This window comes from Colletotrichum graminicola (genome assembly GCF_000149035.1).
Source record: "Colletotrichum graminicola M1.001 genomic scaffold supercont1.2, whole genome shotgun sequence".
Taxonomy (NCBI): domain Eukaryota; kingdom Fungi; phylum Ascomycota; class Sordariomycetes; order Glomerellales; family Glomerellaceae; genus Colletotrichum; species Colletotrichum graminicola.
In genome coordinates this window covers 414,789-433,593 of record NW_007361006.1, presented here as the reverse complement: position 1 = coordinate 433,593, position 18,805 = coordinate 414,789, and the positions used below count along the sequence as shown (strand labels likewise).

The 18,805-nt window shown below is 53.8% G+C and overlaps 7 protein-coding genes across 7 annotated transcripts; 4 read left to right on the top strand and 3 right to left on the bottom strand.

Annotated features, from left to right (window-relative positions):
- Window positions 1-182: 182 nt before the first annotated feature.
- Window positions 183-2,159, bottom strand: GLRG_00591 (endoplasmic Reticulum Oxidoreductin 1; the record flags this gene model as incomplete). Its single annotated transcript, XM_008091276.1, has 3 exons — window positions 183-291; window positions 354-1,972; window positions 2,070-2,159. The coding sequence occupies 3 exons, from the start codon at window positions 2,157-2,159 to the stop codon at window positions 183-185; spliced, it is 1,818 nt and encodes a 605-aa protein (XP_008089467.1).
- Window positions 2,160-4,237: 2,078 nt separating this feature from the next.
- Window positions 4,238-4,768, bottom strand: GLRG_00590 (cyclin-dependent kinase regulatory subunit; the record flags this gene model as incomplete). The annotated part of the gene is made up of 4 exons (XM_008091275.1): window positions 4,238-4,268; window positions 4,329-4,387; window positions 4,441-4,585; window positions 4,665-4,768. The coding sequence occupies 4 exons, from the start codon at window positions 4,766-4,768 to the stop codon at window positions 4,238-4,240; spliced, it is 339 nt and encodes a 112-aa protein (XP_008089466.1).
- A 1,457-nt stretch (window positions 4,769-6,225) lies between these two features.
- On the top strand, window positions 6,226-8,852 carry GLRG_00589 (uncharacterized protein; the record flags this gene model as incomplete). The annotated part of the gene is made up of 6 exons (XM_008091274.1): window positions 6,226-6,309; window positions 6,594-6,685; window positions 6,755-7,471; window positions 7,522-7,783; window positions 7,837-8,374; window positions 8,425-8,852. 6 exons carry the CDS (start codon window positions 6,226-6,228, stop codon window positions 8,850-8,852), a joined length of 2,121 nt encoding a protein of 706 aa, XP_008089465.1.
- Window positions 8,853-11,735: 2,883 nt separating this feature from the next.
- Window positions 11,736-13,584, top strand: GLRG_00588 (homocitrate synthase; the record flags this gene model as incomplete). The annotated part of the gene is made up of 8 exons (XM_008091273.1): window positions 11,736-11,826; window positions 11,888-11,913; window positions 11,981-12,053; window positions 12,107-12,315; window positions 12,366-12,716; window positions 12,770-12,836; window positions 12,892-13,149; window positions 13,211-13,584. The coding sequence occupies 8 exons, from the start codon at window positions 11,736-11,738 to the stop codon at window positions 13,582-13,584; spliced, it is 1,449 nt and encodes a 482-aa protein (XP_008089464.1).
- A 655-nt stretch (window positions 13,585-14,239) lies between these two features.
- On the top strand, window positions 14,240-14,917 carry GLRG_00587 (uncharacterized protein; the record flags this gene model as incomplete). Its single annotated transcript, XM_008091272.1, has 1 exon — window positions 14,240-14,917. The coding sequence occupies one exon, from the start codon at window positions 14,240-14,242 to the stop codon at window positions 14,915-14,917; it is 678 nt and encodes a 225-aa protein (XP_008089463.1).
- A 571-nt stretch (window positions 14,918-15,488) lies between these two features.
- On the bottom strand, window positions 15,489-16,766 carry GLRG_00586 (tRNAHis guanylyltransferase; the record flags this gene model as incomplete). The annotated part of the gene is made up of 7 exons (XM_008091271.1): window positions 15,489-15,707; window positions 15,830-15,934; window positions 15,993-16,081; window positions 16,147-16,319; window positions 16,377-16,553; window positions 16,609-16,698; window positions 16,753-16,766. 7 exons carry the CDS (start codon window positions 16,764-16,766, stop codon window positions 15,489-15,491), a joined length of 867 nt encoding a protein of 288 aa, XP_008089462.1.
- Window positions 16,767-17,319: 553 nt separating this feature from the next.
- Window positions 17,320-18,805, top strand: GLRG_00585 (WD domain-containing protein; the record flags this gene model as incomplete). Its single annotated transcript, XM_008091270.1, has 2 exons — window positions 17,320-17,696; window positions 17,752-18,805. 2 exons carry the CDS (start codon window positions 17,320-17,322, stop codon window positions 18,803-18,805), a joined length of 1,431 nt encoding a protein of 476 aa, XP_008089461.1.

The following is an 18,805-nucleotide window of genomic DNA, read 5'->3' as shown; positions in this document are numbered from 1 at the left end:
TTATTGAATATGTATCCGTACAGCATAGTCACGATGCCGACTTGCATATGATACAAACAACAGCAAAAACCAAGAAACGCCGTCTGCATCGCCCCTCCCAGCCGCCATGCAAAGTAATATAATGTCATGCAATGCTACTATGTGATAGCCAAAGCCAAGCAACGATGGGCTGTTGAACTAATTCAGAGTTCATCCAGGTTGGGTCGTTCGAAGCTCCAGTTCCGCTCAATCAAGGGCAGGCCCACGAAGAACTGGTAAAATCGGACAAGCTCGATAGCCACTACGTTGACGCTGTCATGGCGTGTTAACCCTACAAGCTGCACGACAAGAACTAGCTGAATGACGAAACTTACAAGGTTTTGGGGAATGCGAGCCAGCGGCTGATGACGAACTTGAAGGCCTTGATTACGCGCCCAACTTCTAGTTCAAGCTCTTCCATGAAGGTTTCTTCGTGTCTCGGCGCTTTTTCGCTGTGCTCGTCTTGCGGGTTCTCCTGCTTCTTCTCGGGCTCTGTCTCGGGCGACGTTACCACGTGGTGCGGCTTCTTCGCCCGATCGGGGATGCCTTCAGGGATAAATTCGGGAAATTCGGGAGCAGCGGCAGACGCAGCGGCGAGGGCCTCCTCAGAGTCGACCATGGCGCGAAACTTGTTGATAGCATTGATGGAGCTGCTGATACGGGCGTAGGTGTTGAAGAGGGCAACGAGCTCGGTGCGCTTTAGCACGGGGATGTCCTCGCTAGCGTTGTCGAACTCGAAGAGGACCTTGAGCGCAGTGCCGTAGCCGGCGGTCTGCAGCTTTCCCCAGAGGCGGCACTTGTCACAGCCAACGCAGTCCATGACACGGCTGACGTTACGGAAGCGGTTTCGAAAGTCTTCCTTGAGCGATGGGCCCTCCCCATTCTTGAACATGAGACTCTCGTCGAAGATCTGGGGCACGCTGGCTGCAGCCTCCGTCACCTCGAGGACTTTGGCCCGCGTCGCGGCGTCCTGGTCCATGTCGCCCGAACAGAAGGTGTAGTCACGGCCCTGGAGGTAGGGCCCCAGCTTGGCGACAGCGCGGGTGACGAGGGCGTAATTGAAGTACAGGTTGCTGATGCGCTCCGGATGGGTGTGCAGCCGGGCCCGGTAGCAGGCCACGTTGGGCTGCCACTGGCCGGTGGTCTGGTTAAGGAAGTCCCAGCAGAGGTGGGTGCTGATACTTGCATGCATGCCCGAGATGACGCGATAGAAGACGCGCTTCTCGAGGCACTCGTCCTCAACCTCGAGACCGGTCTGAGCCACGAACGGGGCGTTGGGCTGTGTCTCGCGCATCTGCTCGAGTGCCTGCTGTCGCCCGACCGACTCGAGAACCTGACGCAAGTCTTGAGCAGCGGGGCCCTTGTGAGTGGCCTGTGACTGCCCCAGGGATGCTGAGTGTGGGAAAGAGCTCTTCTGGAAGCAGTTCTCGCGGTAAATGGCGTCCCAGACCTGGGCGGCGCCGAAGCCACCGTACCCGGTGAAACGCTCGGGATTACGGAGAAGGCTCACGTAGTCTCCCTTAGAGCTCGCGCTCTCGTCTTCGGGCACGCAATAGTCTCGCTCGTCGCATTCGTCGTCATATTCCACTACGCAGCTCTCGCCGACCCCCTCGCCCAGCTTTCCCTGCAGGGGGCGCTCGGGACGTTCGTGTTGCACCATCCTTGGGGGATGTTTCGCCAGCGGACCCTCCAGCTTTCCCAACTCGCTTGCTCTCCATACCTTGGGAATGTCTTCCTCATTGTCGAGTGTCTCGACAGCGCAGGCAATGTTGCCGCACATGCCATTTTCGTCGTTCCAGAAGGGGCATTTCGTGTGGAAAAGATTTAGTCGGTAGTGTGAGAAGAAGTCTGTCGATCTAGTGAGGTCATCGACGAGGGGCTTGACCTTTGTGTTCAGCTTGTCGAGGGTCCAGTAAGAGGCGCATGCGTCGGACACGATAGCCTTGGGGGAGATCTGGTATGGCGAGTTAGATAAGGAGGTCCGGCATTCGGATACCGCAGCGCAGGTTCCTGAAGGAGAGGAGAGAAAGAGAACGGAAACGGCGGCATACCGCACAATCATCTTGGGCGCTCTCGCATTGGACTGGAGAGCCCCAGAGCGCAAATACTGAGAGGAAAAATAGTCTGCTTGCAGACTTCATGATAGTCGAGGAAAGGCTTCTTGGCGGGGTGTGGGCCGACCGTTGATTTTAATATGCGGCAGAATCGGAAGAACAGATTGTCGCAAAGATGGGCTTGCCAGCTCTGACGCGGAGGAGGACAGGTGAAGTTGACAAGTTTCTGAAATGCTCGGCTGAAACGCCCCGAGTGTCCGGGCTCTGCAACGCGGATCCGAGCCTTTCTTATCAAAAGTGCGTGTAATTAATTGCTGCGTCGAATGTTCACGCAGGGTGTGGTAAGGTTCGGCGATGTTCGTTTCGGAGAAACGGCCGGGGGAGGCGTTGTAGGTTAATTTGAAGGCGCAGTCCCCTCGTCTCGGGTCTTACACTCAAGGTGCCAGTTGATGAAAGTGGGTGGCGTCAGTCTCTCTAGGACCACCCGTCACAGATATATATCCCAAGGTCTGGTATCCGTAAAACTGGGAAGGTAGGTAGGGAAAGAGCGGTATTGGTGAGGTAAGCAGAGCAGAGAAATGACGGAACAGAGGAGAGAGTGACAGCTTGTTTAAAGAGGGGGATCGATGGCCCGCCCCTTTGGACGTTTCCTTGCTCCACGGAAGCTCCCAAAGTGGCATGCGAATCTGTCCTTAACACCCCGTGTTCAGTACTACATAGTAAGCGGAATAGATAAATATGGAAGCATTAACGGAACCCCCCGGGCTGGCTGATTAACATGCAGCTGAGGGACTGACCTTCCGAATATCATGCTACTTTATCTGGCGAGAATTGGCTGATCAACACATCAGATGTACCCTGGCACGACCAGGCCCAGCGAGAGTGTACATTCGTCTCCCACATGAGCTGACCCCCATTCAGTAGTGCTGCCTTACATACGTGAGGGGCGAACGGCTAATAAAGGGACACACAGGGCGAGGGCGTTTTGATGAAAGGTGTCCTTCTTTTGGTGGAAAATCAGCAGATGCACGAGCCAATTGGAACCACACTGACGCCCAAATAAGATCTGGCCGTTCCAGATCGCCTCTGGGATGCCGCCGCCGCTGTCCAGCTCGTTCCGGCTTGGTGCATTCCGCCGACTTGCCCATTGCAGACCTCGGGGCCTCTGTCATACGCCTAATCTACGCCTGTTCCCTGTATTCCCTGTCACTTTGCACATGTCCCTACACCGGACGCCAAACCACAGACAGAAAAGAAACTAAAATCGTGTCCGTTCATCGGACCGCGACTTTGTTAGCAAAGTGACGTGTCGCGTTGCCGCCGCCATGCGATTTGTTAGTGCTCGGGCCAACAGCTGCAATGAAGAGGTGACAATACCTTCCACGTGCCATAATTTTTAATGCGTCGATACCCGAGATTGATGTGACTTCTGCCCGAGCATTTTCGCGTGCCTGAGCATTCGTATTGTTGTGTCTCGCGTCAAGTCAAGTCGAGGAACACACTACATGACATGCCTGTAGAGACGAGTACTGACCTTTCCTAGAGGTCACCTTGCGAGTATTTGTGACTCTTGTAGCACGACATTAGCTTCATGTTTCTATCCCCTGATTCCTAACCTCTGACCATTACACTGTCGTCCGTCGAGCTATGCAGGTACTAGCCAACAGCGACTATCCGCACAACCAACACGCTGTCCCTTCTTTTTCCCCCGCCCCAGAGGTAGCGTGCGCTCATCGATAGCCTGTTCCGGCCTCGTAGTTGTCGAGGCTCATCAGCAACGGCGGCGGCGGCGGCGTGGCATAGAAGACGGCCGTCGGCGCTGTATAATAGACCCCGCCAAGACCTCTCAACTTTCGAGATATATAACAGACAGCAAACAGTCCAACACTAGCAGATCTCCGACGACTCAAACCGCCCAAATAAATGCAACAACCTTGGTGGTATGCGCCGTCTTTATTCCATTTGCCGTGGTCTGCAGAGGCGAGGTATTATCCTCTCTCGGCCTCTTCTCCTGCTTTTCTAAAGAGAAAAATATCCATCATCATTGGCCGTCATTCGTGTCGTCGAGAGTATCGTCCAGGCAGCAGCCTGCTGAGCGGTGAGCGGTGAGCGGGGATGTGTACTGCGTTTGCAGGATAACGAGGCTTTTCTCTTCGCAGTGCGGATCACTGGGGAGGCTGGTAGTTGAGAGGGCGCCTATTGCGGTTTGCTATTAGCGATGGGCGACCGTGAATTTGTTGCAGGGGGTAGACTGACTTGAACAGTAGGATGTGCGGCTCCGGCTCATGCACTTCGTAGTGTTCCCAACCCAAACTCTGGGTGCAACGTTAGCGCCTCCGATGGCCTAGGGGCCGCAGCAATACCGTACCTGAGTGATGCCGAGTGCTCGCCATTCCTCTTCCCATAGCAGCTTCAAGGTTCCGTGGGAAGAATCGTGGTAGTCTTTTGGAATGGCTTTAAGCATGGCCTTGGGCAGTTGTACGTGACGGTACTCGTACTCGCTGTCAGAGTATCTGGACGAGGCAAACAAGTTAGTCCATTGTTTGCTCCCCCATTGGGCTGCATTGATGCGGGAGCAGTGAACAGGCATACCGCGCCGAGTAGTGAATGGAGTCAATGAACTCGTCCAACCGGGCCCGTTCCGAGTCGGACAAAGGCCGCGGAACCTTGTTGCGACGGCTCATGTCGATATCCATGGCGGAAGCCGATCTCTGAGTTTGTCTTATCTGCCTTGGGGCCTGTGGGATAGATGGCGGCGTCGAGTCTCGGTTCCTTACCGCAAAGGCAACCGGCAGGTGGCTCAATTAGGGCGGAGAGGTCGAGCGATGGACGTGACTGTCGGGAGCTGGCGATGTATTCTCTGATGCGGAATGAGTCTGAAGGCGCGAAGGGTCCAGTTCTCTGGGAGGTCAGGCGACCACACTCAGTCGAAAGAGGCAAAGAATAAGAAAGAAAAGAGGTAAACAACGAGGCAGGCGGGGTAGGCAGGAATTGGCGCTGAAACAACAGGCTCAGCTGCACCCTGATTCGGTGGGGGAATAAAGTCGCGAAGGAGCTTTGATGCCAGGAAATAGGATGTCCAAGGGAAGCTGGCGTGCAAGAGCGAGGGGTTGTTATTCAAAGGGTGGAAAAATATAGGTAGGTAGGTATGGAGCGGTAGTAAACAAAGTAGGATCTCAGTCAGTAATTCGATCACGCCCCAGCGCTGCCATCATATTCTGGCCCCCAGAATCCGAGGCGTTTTTGCCGGCAACTTCCGCTTTCACTGTTCGTACACTAGTATCCGTACATACGCTGCATTGCACTGCAATTCAGAGGCAGCCCCTCAGTGCATTAACCCACCACACGAAAAACACACCGAGAGCGGTGGAACTTTTCTGCCAAAATTTTACTATCCCCCCCCCTACACCCCTGCCATCTCAATTTACCCACCCTTGTTGCCTTGAAGGCGGAAGACCTGACCAAGCACCATCACATACGCCATCTGGTACCTGCTTGAAGAACTGTCCGACAGCTGGCATTAGAAGGTGGTTGCTGCCTCACCAAAAGAGTATGGACCTGAGGCACTCACATACCTTGGTATGTACGCACCCTCCTTCGTCCCTTTCTTCCTAAGTATCAACCAACCCGGACCTTTCCACTCCGACGTCAGTCGGTGCAACAGCCAGCCTAACCCATAACCATCCCCCCCCAAATCCAGCGCATCTTTCGCCCATCCCCGTTGAAAAAAATCCCCTCTTGGTAGGATTAAAAAAAAAGGACACCACCATCGCGCAACAATAACCCGCGCACCCAATTTTTCCCACAACCAACGCCTGAGCTTTTTGTAGATTCCAAAGCTACCCCCATCCCGGTTCAACGTGGGGAGAGCTGCAATACTCCCCGGGGCCCTACCTTAGCTCCTTGCGCGCTATCCGCTTCAGCTTGCAGCCCTGTTGCAAACAACCTTGCGCCGCGCCACCCAATCCTCCCGACCCCATCTCCAAACCGACGCGTCTTCGCAAACCCGTCGCAATTGCAGCATCGCCATCGCAATTCCACCCAGAGTCGCATACTGCCAACAGCCATTGCACGCGCAATCATTTCCAGTAGTTCTTTGCTACTCACTTGATCAACTGCGCATGCGCATGCAACAATTCTCCCCAAGTTTTCCATGGATAACAAGCGCAGGTCGTCGGCCATGAATGGCGCGACGGATGCTCAAGAGCCAAATGCAAAGAAGCAGAAGCTCGCTGCAGTAAGTCTTCGTCGATTTGCCCCCAACCACGCACTTCTTGCCCTGTCGACGGAAGTCTTGATTCATTCGTACTACGCGTCCTGGCTCGCAATTCTGCATGACCTTTGCAAGCCATGGAGCTCCCCCTCCCATCATCACACCCCAACTTTCCTTTTGCCAAGTGGAAGATTGTTTAGATAGCACCTTCTCCCTCTCAGTCCTCATCCTTCTTGTCCTCATGCCTACGCAGAGTGTAGCCTGCGTTGCTTCCACGGAGCCAAGCTGACGAATCGACCCCCTCACAGAAGTACAATCTTAAGGAGCACGAGACTGTCGAGTCCACCACCGAGTATGGCCATTTCTTCCTCGATCAGATCCGCCGGACTGCGGACAAGAAGTGAGCATCCTCTTACGGTCATCCTCCCAATGGGTTCAAAGCAGATTGCTAAACTTCAATTCGCTCTAGTGGACGCAAAGTATCCGGCTATTTCGAGACGCTGCCGGATAGGGATAGTAATCCCGACTATTACAAGAAGACGAAAATGCCCATCTCCCTAACTATGATCGAGAAGAAACTCGACAGCGGCGATTTCCCCACCCTTACAGAACTGGAAAGCTACTGCAAGCGCATGGTTTCAAATGCTAAGGAGTTCTACCCTCGCGGGAGTCAGCTCTTCGAAGATGCAGAGAGAGTCCGGAAAGCTTTGAGTAACTTCATGACCAAATACAACCCTGCATACGCGAGAGGTGGATATACGGCCGTCCCAACCCCCCTGCCTGTAGAGGGCGCTGCCAATGACACAGATGACGATGAGAATCACGCTCCCCAGCCTGCAAGTAGCCGGCGCAAGTCTCAAATTGCCATCAAGTCATCCGAACAGGACGACCCTGATGGAGATGAGGATGCAGATGAGGACGAGGAAGAGGATGGAGAGGAAGATGACGCCGAGGGCGAAGAAGATGATGACGAAGGTAGCCAGACCTCCAAGCCCGCGACCATTCTCATCCGCCGCAGAGGTCCGGGTAGGCCGTCCAAGGGCGCGACGCCGCGCAAGGCAAATACACGAAATGTCACGCCCAGCCGCCAGGATTGCGAGTACGAGGACGTCCCCTACAAGGGCCTCACTTTCCAGGCTGCCCAGGAGAAGATCGTAGAGGAGATGCTGCGCAAGAAAGACGATGGGTATGTGTTCACCGTTCCGTCGCCATGGGCTTCACTAACGTTGCATCTAGTGGTCAAGAGCCTTACTTTGAGCCTTTTGTTAAACTTCCTCCTCGTATCCTGAAAGACTACTACAGGATTGTGAAAGAGCCAATCTCTCTCAAGAAACTTCAGAAGACTGTAAAGGGTGTCAGGGGTCGCAACGAGGCAACGGGCACCAGCGAATTCAAGAATTGGGCCGCTTTCGAGGAGACTTCTAGCTTGCTCTGGAAGAACGCCTTCTTTTACAATGAGGAGGGAAGTGAGATTTACGAGTTGGCACAGGAGCTCGAGGTATGTGTTGATTTGACAACAGCGGTTTGTTTCAGGTGCTGATCGTTGTACAGGAGTTCTTCAAGGATGAGTTGAAGAAGGCTAAGGCGGTCGTTCAAGAGCCTGCGCAGCCAAAGATCAAGCTCAAGGTCCAGCAACCGGCATCCGAGCAACCTGCGACCTCCAAGAAGATTACGATTCACGTCGGTGGCAAGAGCGACTCGGGAGAGTCTCCTGCACCTCCAGCTTCCCATTCGGCTGGTTCATATGTCGGCGACCAGACACCAATCGCCAATGGTGCCACGCGCCAGGGTGGGCTTCCAGCTATTCCGGCTGGGATGGACAGACTCCGCAGCGTCTCCGTCGCTTCCCCAAGTCCCTCCGTGGTCAACAACATCAAACGAGAGGACGCCGCCCGCCCTTCCCCGGCAGGGACACCCGGTCACGCTGGTACGCCTTCTGCCTTTCCGCCACCTACTGGTGGTCAAGCTACGAGCCTATCCAGCGCGATTTTTCAGCCTATCGGGGTTGCGCAGCCCCAGCCGCAGACGAATGGTATACCGCATCAGCCGAAGCCTCTATGGGACCAGGCAAGACGTGCCCCGGGCAAAGGTACGTTCCACATGAAGCAGAGCCCGCGATGTAGCTGACAAGGCCCGCAGGAGCTGCAGATGCACTTATCACCAGCCTCAAAATCCAGACGCACCCAATGATCAATGCCGAGCGCCGTTTCGAGATAACTCTTTTGCCTCTGGAAAAAGAGGCACAACAGTCCGTGACGGTCCACATGCCGCCCGGTCAGTTGAGAGTCCAGATCGTTCTGGTCGTTCCATCGTCCTTGGAGAAAGAGGGACGTCAGTGGAAACTGTTCGTGTTGGTTAACCGTCAGATCGCTCACCAGGCTCATCCTGTTCCCGGACAGGTACTGCCCCTCGGCGCTAGAATCTTTGAGGCTCAGCTTCAGGCTGGAGCTGTCAATAACATTGAAGTATCCGTTGCGGCCGCTCTGCCTAAGGGTCAAAAGTTGCCTAGCGGTGCAGATTTCGAGGTGGAGCAGATGACGGTGCTTGCTCACGTGGCTAAGAACTAGGAGCCTTTCGCCACTACTAATCAGTCTGCCACAATTCACAACTTGCCAAATATTAGTGAAGCTGATGGGAGTTGGTCAGGCGCCCAAGTCGTTGACGAAGCGCACTGGGGGGACAATCAGGTCAACGGTGATACGTCCGGCTTGGCTGTAGGTGATCCTCCAGCGACCTTGCAAGATGTTTGGGACCAAGCTGAATTCAGAAGAGCGCTCCAGTCACGGCCGATGCACCCATTTAACCAGTCGCATATGTATTTCACGAATGAGGGGATCCTAACTATCTACCCGCCAATCGACCCACACCTGGTCCCACCGACCTATATCGACGAGGAATTACTAGTCGCTTCCAATCAGCCAACTGCGGTAACGGAGCTTTCCAAAGAATATCAGTCTCCCTCGGTCGACTTTCCGTCTGCCGACTACTGGGAACCCTTGACTCAACCGAGACATCGCTTGCGTTCTCATCCAGAACATCTGCAAGTTCGACATGGAAACAGCTTGCCTCAGTTCAGTCCACCACCCCAAGTCGTGCTTTTCAATGATTTCCAGTTTCCAGGGTATGAGCAGATGAACCTACACAACACGGCCTCACTGCTCGTCCGAGATATTCTTATGTCTTCCGAGATTCGATTGCGGGTTAAGGCTGCTCAACAACGGGTTCGACTTACCGAGCAGAGCGGATCAAACACAGGCGTGTGGTCTGGCTTCCTAGCGGCACCGCAGCATTACCATTCGCAACAGCATGGGTGTGAAGATTTGCAGCCGCAGGTAGCCGGTATGAGCAACATGGCGCTTCTAGGTGATCAGCCGCGCGAACCGATCCAGTTCGCGGAAATGGGCAAGCATTACAGGTCTCAGTCCGGCCAGCGCATGCAATCACAGAGTCGTCTTCACTGTGGACTCAAAAAGCCCTTTTCAGCAACACGGCAAGGGTACCGAGAATAATAATTCTCACGGAATACACAATGCGGCAGAGAGACAGGGTTACGTTTAGACGGGTGCTGTGTTGCTGTTTAGACGGGTGCTATGTTGCTGAATGTTGGGCCTCTCAGCGGCTTTGAGCCGTTCGGCCGGGTAGTCTCTGTCTTGACAACCCAGCTGAAGGAATCTGAAGACAATGAGGCGAAGGATGATTGCAAATACAGTGGCTGAGAGGGATTCCGATGCGTTTGCAGTGCGCATACCGCAGGTCTTTACACCTGCTTGCAACATCGTGATATCACCTGAGCAGGAGGATGTGGCGGAGACACGAAGGAGTCGTCAGTCATAATTAAGTTCTCGTCTATATGTCCATTTAGGCTCCGTGCGCCATCAGGATCCTATCTAGGTATACAATTTTGTATCTGTGCATGAGATGGCGTTGAGGCCAACAGGGTATAGCCGCAGGATTCATGTTGTTGAGTCAACCGACCAGTATATAGAAAAGAAATGAACCATCGGAAGAAGTCGATATTTTTATCGGTGATGCTGTAACAGCCTCTACCACAAACAGCATACACAGGGTTACAAGCCGCCTAGTGATTGGAACACATTGGGGTTTGTCTCTTTGTGTTGGAAAAAAAAAAGGCGACGTCTTCTTTTTGGTCTCTTAGCGATGTGAAAAAGACGCGGGTTAGCGTTGGTTATCCGTGCTTGCATGACGTCGTCTGGGTATCCATCATTGAAATGTGGACCCTTTGGGGATGGAGCAACGTCTACCCCAGCAACCGGAATACAAATGTGTTGAAAAGGGCGTTGGTAATGCAGCTAGGTACGCCTGTCGGATTTATTTTTTTCTTGCTGGCTGGGGTCCCAATGAAGCGCGGTGAGTCGCATCACTAGTATCAGCTGGGCTGACGTGTGGGAGATGTTGGCCTTCACACTTTCAACTACCTACTCCGTCTGCTCGGAGGTCGTCTGAGATGGCCAGCAGAGCCAGGGTACCGGCTCAACTCTACCGAACCTCTTCCCAAGTTTCCATCTGCGGGATAAATCAATGTAACATTTCTCGTCGGGTAAGGGTTCAGGCAACAGGATACAAGTATAACATGACAGTGCAAGTACACGGCCCGTTGCTACAGGACGCCGGCGACGCTTCGCTAATTGATTAACACTGTGTTTCCAAGGACCTTGTCGACAGAGGTAGACCAAACAGACATCATGGGATGGGCGAAAGGCGGTGTCTTTCAATATGGGCCTGCATTGCTGCAAGACCATCAGCAAGCGGCAGGAATCAAGATGGGCCGATACGGCAGCGTGCACGGTCCGGAATCTGGGCAAGCTGCAGCATGTGGAATTACCGCATATAGGTACGGATAGTCTAGCATTTGATGTATGGGGGGATCGATCTTCCAATAACGGGGGGCTGATTGGCTGGTGCGATACATGGAGACATGTCTAACCAATAATGGTTGTCTAACGCGGCCCACTTCAGGTGGCATCGAGCGGGGTACAGAGGTACCTACAGACATGACACTTGCCCTGGAAATAGTGTAGGTACCGGTAGTCAATGGCACACGCTGCGCAGGTGCGGCAGCTTGGCCAGGGATGTGCCTTGAGCGGGGCTAAAGAGTGGGAAAATTTCTTTTCTTCGCACAGCGACTGGTTGCTCTTGGGAGCAGCGAACGCCGTCCTCGGTCATCACAGGCCATCCCGCCCAATCCACACCTTGTTGCGTACCGCCTCGCCTCGCTTCGCCCGGCGTGCTATTTTTTTCTCCTTTTTACTTTCCCGTCTCTCCTTGTATATCTAGGTCGATCTTCCACCCTTTGAGTCACCTTTTTGACTTTGTGACTCAACGGGCCTTCTGAAATTCAATTATAATTTTCTGGTGCCAACCAACGTTTGAATACGCACTCTCCAAGGAACGAACTCGCCTACACAGCATCTCGTACATGATCATATAAAATGTGCCCTACTCCTGACGTACCGGCCTCCAATGGCCACGCAAACGGCTCTAATGGCGCTGCCAATGGCGCTGCCAATGGAGACAAGGCTGGTGCGTATCGCAAGCTTGTGTGCGATTCTGGTGTCGACGAGACTGACTCTTTGGCGTCCAGATCACCCCGGTTACACTGCTATTCCCGTAAGAACCAATTGCCTCCGAAAACCGCTTCGACGGTGACGAATTTTTCTGACACTCGACGGCATAGACCAAGCAGAAGCACAGCAACCCCTACCAGCCGGTTGGCGATTTCCTGAGCAACGTTGACCGATACAAGATCAGTATGTAAAGCCATTCAGCTTTTCTGAGTCACCTACTGACGTGTGACGTGCAGTCGAGTCTACTCTGAGAGAGGGCGAGCAGTTTGCCAACGCTTTCTTCGACACCGAGACTAAGATTAAGATCGCCAAGGCCCTCGACGACTTCGGTGTTGACTACATCGAGCTCACATCGCCCGCTGCCTCTGAGCAGTCCCGTAAGGACTGCGAGGCCATCTGCAAGCTTGGTCTCAAGGCCAAGATTCTCACGCACGTCCGCTGCCACGTACGAAGCCTCTTGAACGCGCTAGCATGGGCGAAAACTAACTGGGGCAGATGGATGATGCACGCCTCGCTGTCGAGACCGGTGTTGACGGCGTCGATGTCGTTATTGGCACCTCCTCCTACCTCCGCGAGCACTCCCACGGCAAGGACATGACATACATCATCAACACCGCCATTGAGGTCATCGAGTTCGTCAAGTCCAAGGGTCTCGAGATCCGCTTTTCATCCGAAGACTCCTTCCGTTCCGACCTCGTCGATCTGCTTTCCGTTTATAGCGCCGTCGACAAGGTTGGCGTGCACAGAGTCGGTATTGCCGACACCGTCGGCTGCGCCAGCCCCAGACAGGTCTACGACCTTGTCCGCACCCTGAGAGGCGTCGTCAGCTGCGACATCGAGACTCATGTAAGTCACGTCTACATTCGGGCGACGAGGAAGTCTGCTAAAACATGACATAGTTTCACAACGATACTGGATGCGCCATTGCCAACGCCTACTGCGCTCTCGAGGCCGGTGCTACCCACAGTGAGTTATTTATTGAGTAATCTACGAACCTTGTTGCTGACGGCCGTGTTCCCAGTCGACACCTCTGTCATCGGCATCGGTGAGCGCAACGGTATCACCCCTCTTGGAGGTCTCATGGCTCGCATGATCGTCGCCGCCCCCGAGTATACCAAGTCTAAGTACAAGTTGCACAAGCTCAAGGAGCTGGAAGATCTTGTTGCCGAGGCTGTTGAGATCAACATCCCCTTCAACAACTACATCACTGGCTTCTGCGCCTTCACTCACAAGGCCGGTATCCACGCCAAGGCTATCCTTAACAACCCTAGCACATATGGTACGTCGCTTCAATACTGAACGCTGTGTTGTCAAAGAGGGGGATCTAATGTGACTTACAGAGATCATCAACCCTGCCGACTTCGGCATGAGCAGATACGTCCACTTCGCCTCAAGGTTGACGGGATGGAACGCTATCAAGAGCCGTGTTGAGCAGCTTGGCTTGACCATGACCGACGCTCAGATCAAAGTCGTCACTCAGAAGATCAAGGCTCTAGCAGACGTCAGGCCGATTGCCATCGACGATGCAGACTCGATTATTCGTACCTTCCACTTGAACATCACGGAGGGTGAAGAGAAGCCGCTGCTGCCGAACATGACTGCCGAGGAGCAGGCCAAGTTTGAGAAGGCGGAGAGGGAACTTGCTGGCGAGCCGGAGAAGCGTGCCTTGGACCAAGCCGCTGAGGAGCCCGCTGCTAAGAAGGTCAAGGCGTAAATAATGTTTTCAGGATGTGTATTGGGACACCAAAGTAAAAGTCGGGGCATCTGCTTGTACAACCATAGAGGGAAGAGCTACAAAAGTGTTTAGTTCAGATACCTCATCAACGAAGAAACGTTCAAACTTGATTTGGCGTTAGTTATTCATATCTGCTGTCTCCAGGGCATGGTTAAGGTCTGTTTTCTTTTCGCGCTGGGTTGCGAGGATATATGCACTTATGTTAAGCAATGGTGATAAGACGACTCAGACAAGACCTAGGTCTTCGGTGATTCGAGTTCCCATTGAGACACTGTACAAGTCAATCCACTTGGCCGCGGAGTAATCTGATTGTATCTGGTCCTCACTTTTCAGCGTTGGCGGGGTTGGGTGAGTGACTGAGTAAAGATAAGATAAGCACAAAAGAAAAATCCAGTCCACCGACCACTTTTTGCTCAGGGACCCTGTCGCAAACAATCCTCCCTCCACCCGACCGTCACCCAGCAAGAAGAGGAGCCAAAACGATCTTCGGCCATGACACTTCTATGCACGCGCTCATGACATTTCAGAGCCGACAGACCATCGCTTCATAGACTTCGAGAATTGCTGTTTCTCCACGAAGACACCGAAACAAAAAGTCGATCGAAACGAGCCTTGACGCAATAACCCTCCCAAGATGGACGCGCACGCCCTCCTCTCGGCGCAAGGATGGCGCGGCAAAGGACACTCACTTCATGCCACGGACGACTCTATCGGGCTTGCGAAGCCGCTCCTACTGAACCGCAAGGACAACACGAAAGGCCTGGGCACCAAGGCACACTTCACGAGCGACACGTGGTGGATGAATGCGTTCGACGAGCAGCTTCAGGGCTTGGACACCTCAAAGAAAGGCCAGGTGATGCAAACAGTGACGCAGGGCCGTTTGAACCAGATCGAAAAGGTTTCCGGCGGGAAGTGGATGCTGTACGCGAGTTTTGTACGAGGCGGGTTCCTGGAGGGGACGATTCAAGAGCACGAGAGAAAGGCTTTGGAGGAGCATAGCGGCGCCTCTACACCCGAAAGCGAGGAGACCACGACAAGCTCGGAAAGCGAGGCGGAAGCAAGTCCGAAGAAGAACAAGGAGAAGAAGGAAAGGGGTGAGACGAAGGAAGAGAGAAGGGCGAGAAGGGCCGCGAAGAGGGCAAGGAAAGCGGCCAGGGAGGCGAGGAGGCAAGCTAGAGGTGCAAAGAAGGCATCGAAGGCTTCTTCGGGGGACCGGGACCGCAAAGAGTCCAAGGAGGAGAGGAGGGCGAGAAGGCAGGCGAAGAAGGCCAAGAGGGAGGCGAGGAAAGCGAAGAAGGGGGGTTCTGGATGAGAGATAGCGTCTTGATCTTTCGACATATTGGCCGGTTACAGATACCCACCGGCTTGGACCTGAGGTGGGCCGATATCGTGCCGACCTTTCACCAGCATCCCACGGCTAAGAAAACGGCCGTGCATTCGGGTCCTCGAGGGTCTTAAAATCACGGGCGAGGACGACAGAGCATCATCATCAGCAGTAGACTTTTTCTACGGCGCAAGGACTTTGAAAGCATTGGCGAAGGACTTTGAAAGCATTGGCGAAGGCGCCATGTTAGCGGCTCTTGGGAACATGCGGTTTAGAGCCGAGGTATAGATAAACGCTCAGGGCATGGCGTCGGCTTCAGGCCTGCTAGCCATAACAACAGACACGTTTACGCCATGCGGCAGTTTCAACCTGATTCTCCTCACACGCATTCAACCTGGATGAGTCCAACATCCCCATCTTAACTGGCCCCCGATGCGGCGGTGCCTCCCCTCGGGCCCTGCGCAGGATACCAAGCTAAGTGGTGAGCCTTTCGACATTCGAACAGACCGGGTCTTCATTCATGTGGTGGCCCTGGACTACACATCGTGACGGCTTCGGCTCAAGGTTCCTTGGGCGTCTTTCCAGGCTTGTTGGAAAGGAGCCACGGCCGCCGGTCCCAAAAGTCGTCCTTGATGATATCAAGGTGCTCGATGACGACCCTGGCCTTGCTCCTCTTCTTCTTGTCCTTTTCCTCTTGGGTCTTGCTCTGCTGCTCCGGCTCGGCCATGGCGTCGGCGGCCTCGGCGGCGTTGTGTGTGCCCGGCTCGACTAGTTCGTACTGTTGCGCGGTCAGGGGGGATTTCGTGGGTTGGCTATGAGCCACAGGGGAAGGAAGGGAGGTGATATGAGGGCTAAGATGAAGAGGAGGGATATGGAAGGGAGACGTGAGGGGAGACCCACATCACGAAAGATGACGCTGCCTTTCTTGTACATTTCCGGCTCGTTGTTGTAGTTCATCTTGAACTTTGAGAAGAGGATCTCATTCTTATCTCCGGAGACAGTGCCCTGCAAAAGAGTAAGTAAGATAAGGTTCCGACTGGGTCCCAGAGCGAAATGGTCTTACGGCCAGAAGCTTCTCCGCCTCTCTGTTGTCAAGACCACCTAGCTGGATTAGAGCCCAGAAGGTTGTATTGTAGAGGTTGTTAATGTGACCTTGGCTTGTCAGCTAATGACCGCGCATTAAAGCGAGTGGGCAGGCCGCAGCCTCGGGTACGTACAATCAACTTGCCGCCAGCTCATGTAGTCCCTTAGGTTCGTTACCGTGGGATAGCATACCGCTCGGCCGTCAAAGCTGGGGAGAGGCGGCGAAAGCGGGGTGTCGGTGAAGTATGATGACCACAGGTGGATGTAGTTGGCCGTAAACGTTGACACTACCGTGCTCACGATTTTACTGGGCCATGTCAGTCGCGAGAACCGGAAGATTGCACAACCTAAAAGAGAGTCTTACCTCGCTCGTCTCTCGAACAGCGTACATGACTTATGGAACACGAAGCTGTACTCGTCGCTCACACCATACGCGATGGTGATGTCCGGGAGCTCCGTCACGACCACTCTTGCAGCGGCGTTCATGAGGTCGAGCGCCCTCTTATCGTTTGGCTTCTCGAATGCATATTTGGCGCAGAGTCTACAATACGGTCAGTCAAGTGCGCGTTGGCATCCAAATTAGAAGGCGCCTTTACTTTGTGAAACCTCTCCCATCTATGCGGACAACAATCCAAGTATTTGGTAGTAGAAAGTCAGGTTGTTCAAAGTTTTTGACGTATTCGAATCTGTAGTAGAGTTAGAAAATGGTAGATGCTCGTGACAGAAGTTCAGAATCGTACTTGGAGTTGGCCATAATGAAATACTATGAGACTGGCTTCCTTCTCAGTATAAAGCAGGGAGGCAGATGCGGGTGACTCTCAGACAGAATTCGCCTATTAGGCGGGATGGTGGGGGAGGGGTAAAACTACCCGTGTCTTGGTTAGCATTCGTGGCCGGTGCTGAACCCAGCCTGCTTGTGGGCTTTCTGGTTTGTGGAACTGTGCACCTGGGCTGGGTCAACGTGGTTTATCCAGGCGTCCTATGTAGAAGGTAAGAAAAGAAATGCGCGTGCATTCGACCTGATTTATACTGTGTAATATTCCAAACAACCTCCAACTCCCCTTCCACCCCAGTTGGCCCAGCGGCTTGAAGCTGTTACCTGAACGCCTAAAACTCCGGGCACAACCCCTGTAGAACCTCAGCCTTGCAGACCAAAAGAAAGTCTGTCCCGCATGCACGGCTGACATTCCGCGAACCTTGAGCTTGCGTTCTGTTCTGCGCAAACAAAACCAACCAGCCCACCCGATCCGCGGGCCAGGTTTTCTTCTATCCAAAGTCGAGTCACCGGTTCGGAAACACCAGCGACCATGAACTTCCTTCTCAGTAACGAGGAGAACGAGGCCATCGCCGCCGTCGAAGCCATCAATGCCATCAACAACACTAATACGATCCGGTCGGGCCACTCAACATGCTTGCGCTTCAACCGATCAGGCGACCTCCTGGCCTCTGGTAGAGTCGATGGCACAGTGGTCATCTGGGACATTGAAACCATGGGCGTGGCAAGGAAGATGCGTGGCCACCATAGGAGCATCACGTCTCTGAGCTGGTCAAGATGCGGCCGCTACCTATTGTCGGCGTGTCAAGGGTGGAAGGCCGTTTTGTGGGATTTAAAAGACGGCAGGCGGTACCGTGAAGTCCGCTTTCGAGCTCCGGCGTACATCGCGGAGCTCAACCCATTCAACCAGTGAGCCAATGATGTCCTTTGCGTCAAGCGACGAAGGCCTCACTAACGCGTCAAGTCACCAGTTTGTCGCCTCAATATTCGAGGAGCAGCCGATTCTCGTCGATGTATCAGACGTCACCGATGTCAAGTACCCCTTGAGCTCGGTGCCGAAACGACCCGACATAGACGGAGAGCCCACCGAGAAGCAGCTGAAGGACGACGCGAAGCAGATGACAACCTCCACCATTTATACCTCTACGGGCGAGCATATTTTGGCGGGAACAAATAAGGGATGGATTAACGTCATCGATGTCAAGACCAGAAAGACGATATACTCGGAGAAGCCTTGCAGCGGCGTCATTACAACGTTGCGTCTGAACAACTCTGGAAGAGTGCTTCTGATCAATGCGCAGGATCGTATCGTCCGAACATTTCACCTCCCGAACCTTGCGGCCGAAGACCTCGACCTCGACACGGTACACTTTACGGAGGAACACAAGTTTTCAGATCAAGTCAACAGGCTGTCATGGAACCATGTTACGTTCAGCTCGGCCTCTGAGTACGTTGCCGCGTCAACGTACAACAACCACGAGATATACGTTTGGGACAGAGGCATCGGCAGCACAGGGCTCATCAGAATCCTGGACGGCCCCAAAGAAGAGCAGGGGGTTGTGGAATGGCATCCTGAGCGACCTTTCATCGCAACGTGCGGCCTCGAGACCGGGAGGATATACATATGGTCCGTCATACCCGAACAGAAATGGTCCAGGCTTGCGCCCGACTTTGCTCAGGTCGAGGAGAACCAGGAGTACGAGGAGATGGAGGACGAGTTCGATATCTACGGCCAGGAGGAGTTGCAGAAGAGGCGGTTGGACGCGGAGGACGAGGATGTTGATGTTGTTACCTCGACTATCGTGAATGGGCACTCTGGCGGAACAGGGGATTTTCGCATGCCCATCCTCTTTGATCTTGGGGAGAGCGATAGCGAGGAGGAGTTCATTGCTGTGTCGACCGGGACCATGCGGAGAAGAAGTCCGGGTGTGGACGGAGAGATACCCGACAGCGAAGTCGTAGAGGATAAAATGCCTTCGAGAAAGGGACGGTCGGGTAGGGGGGGCAGAAGACGATAG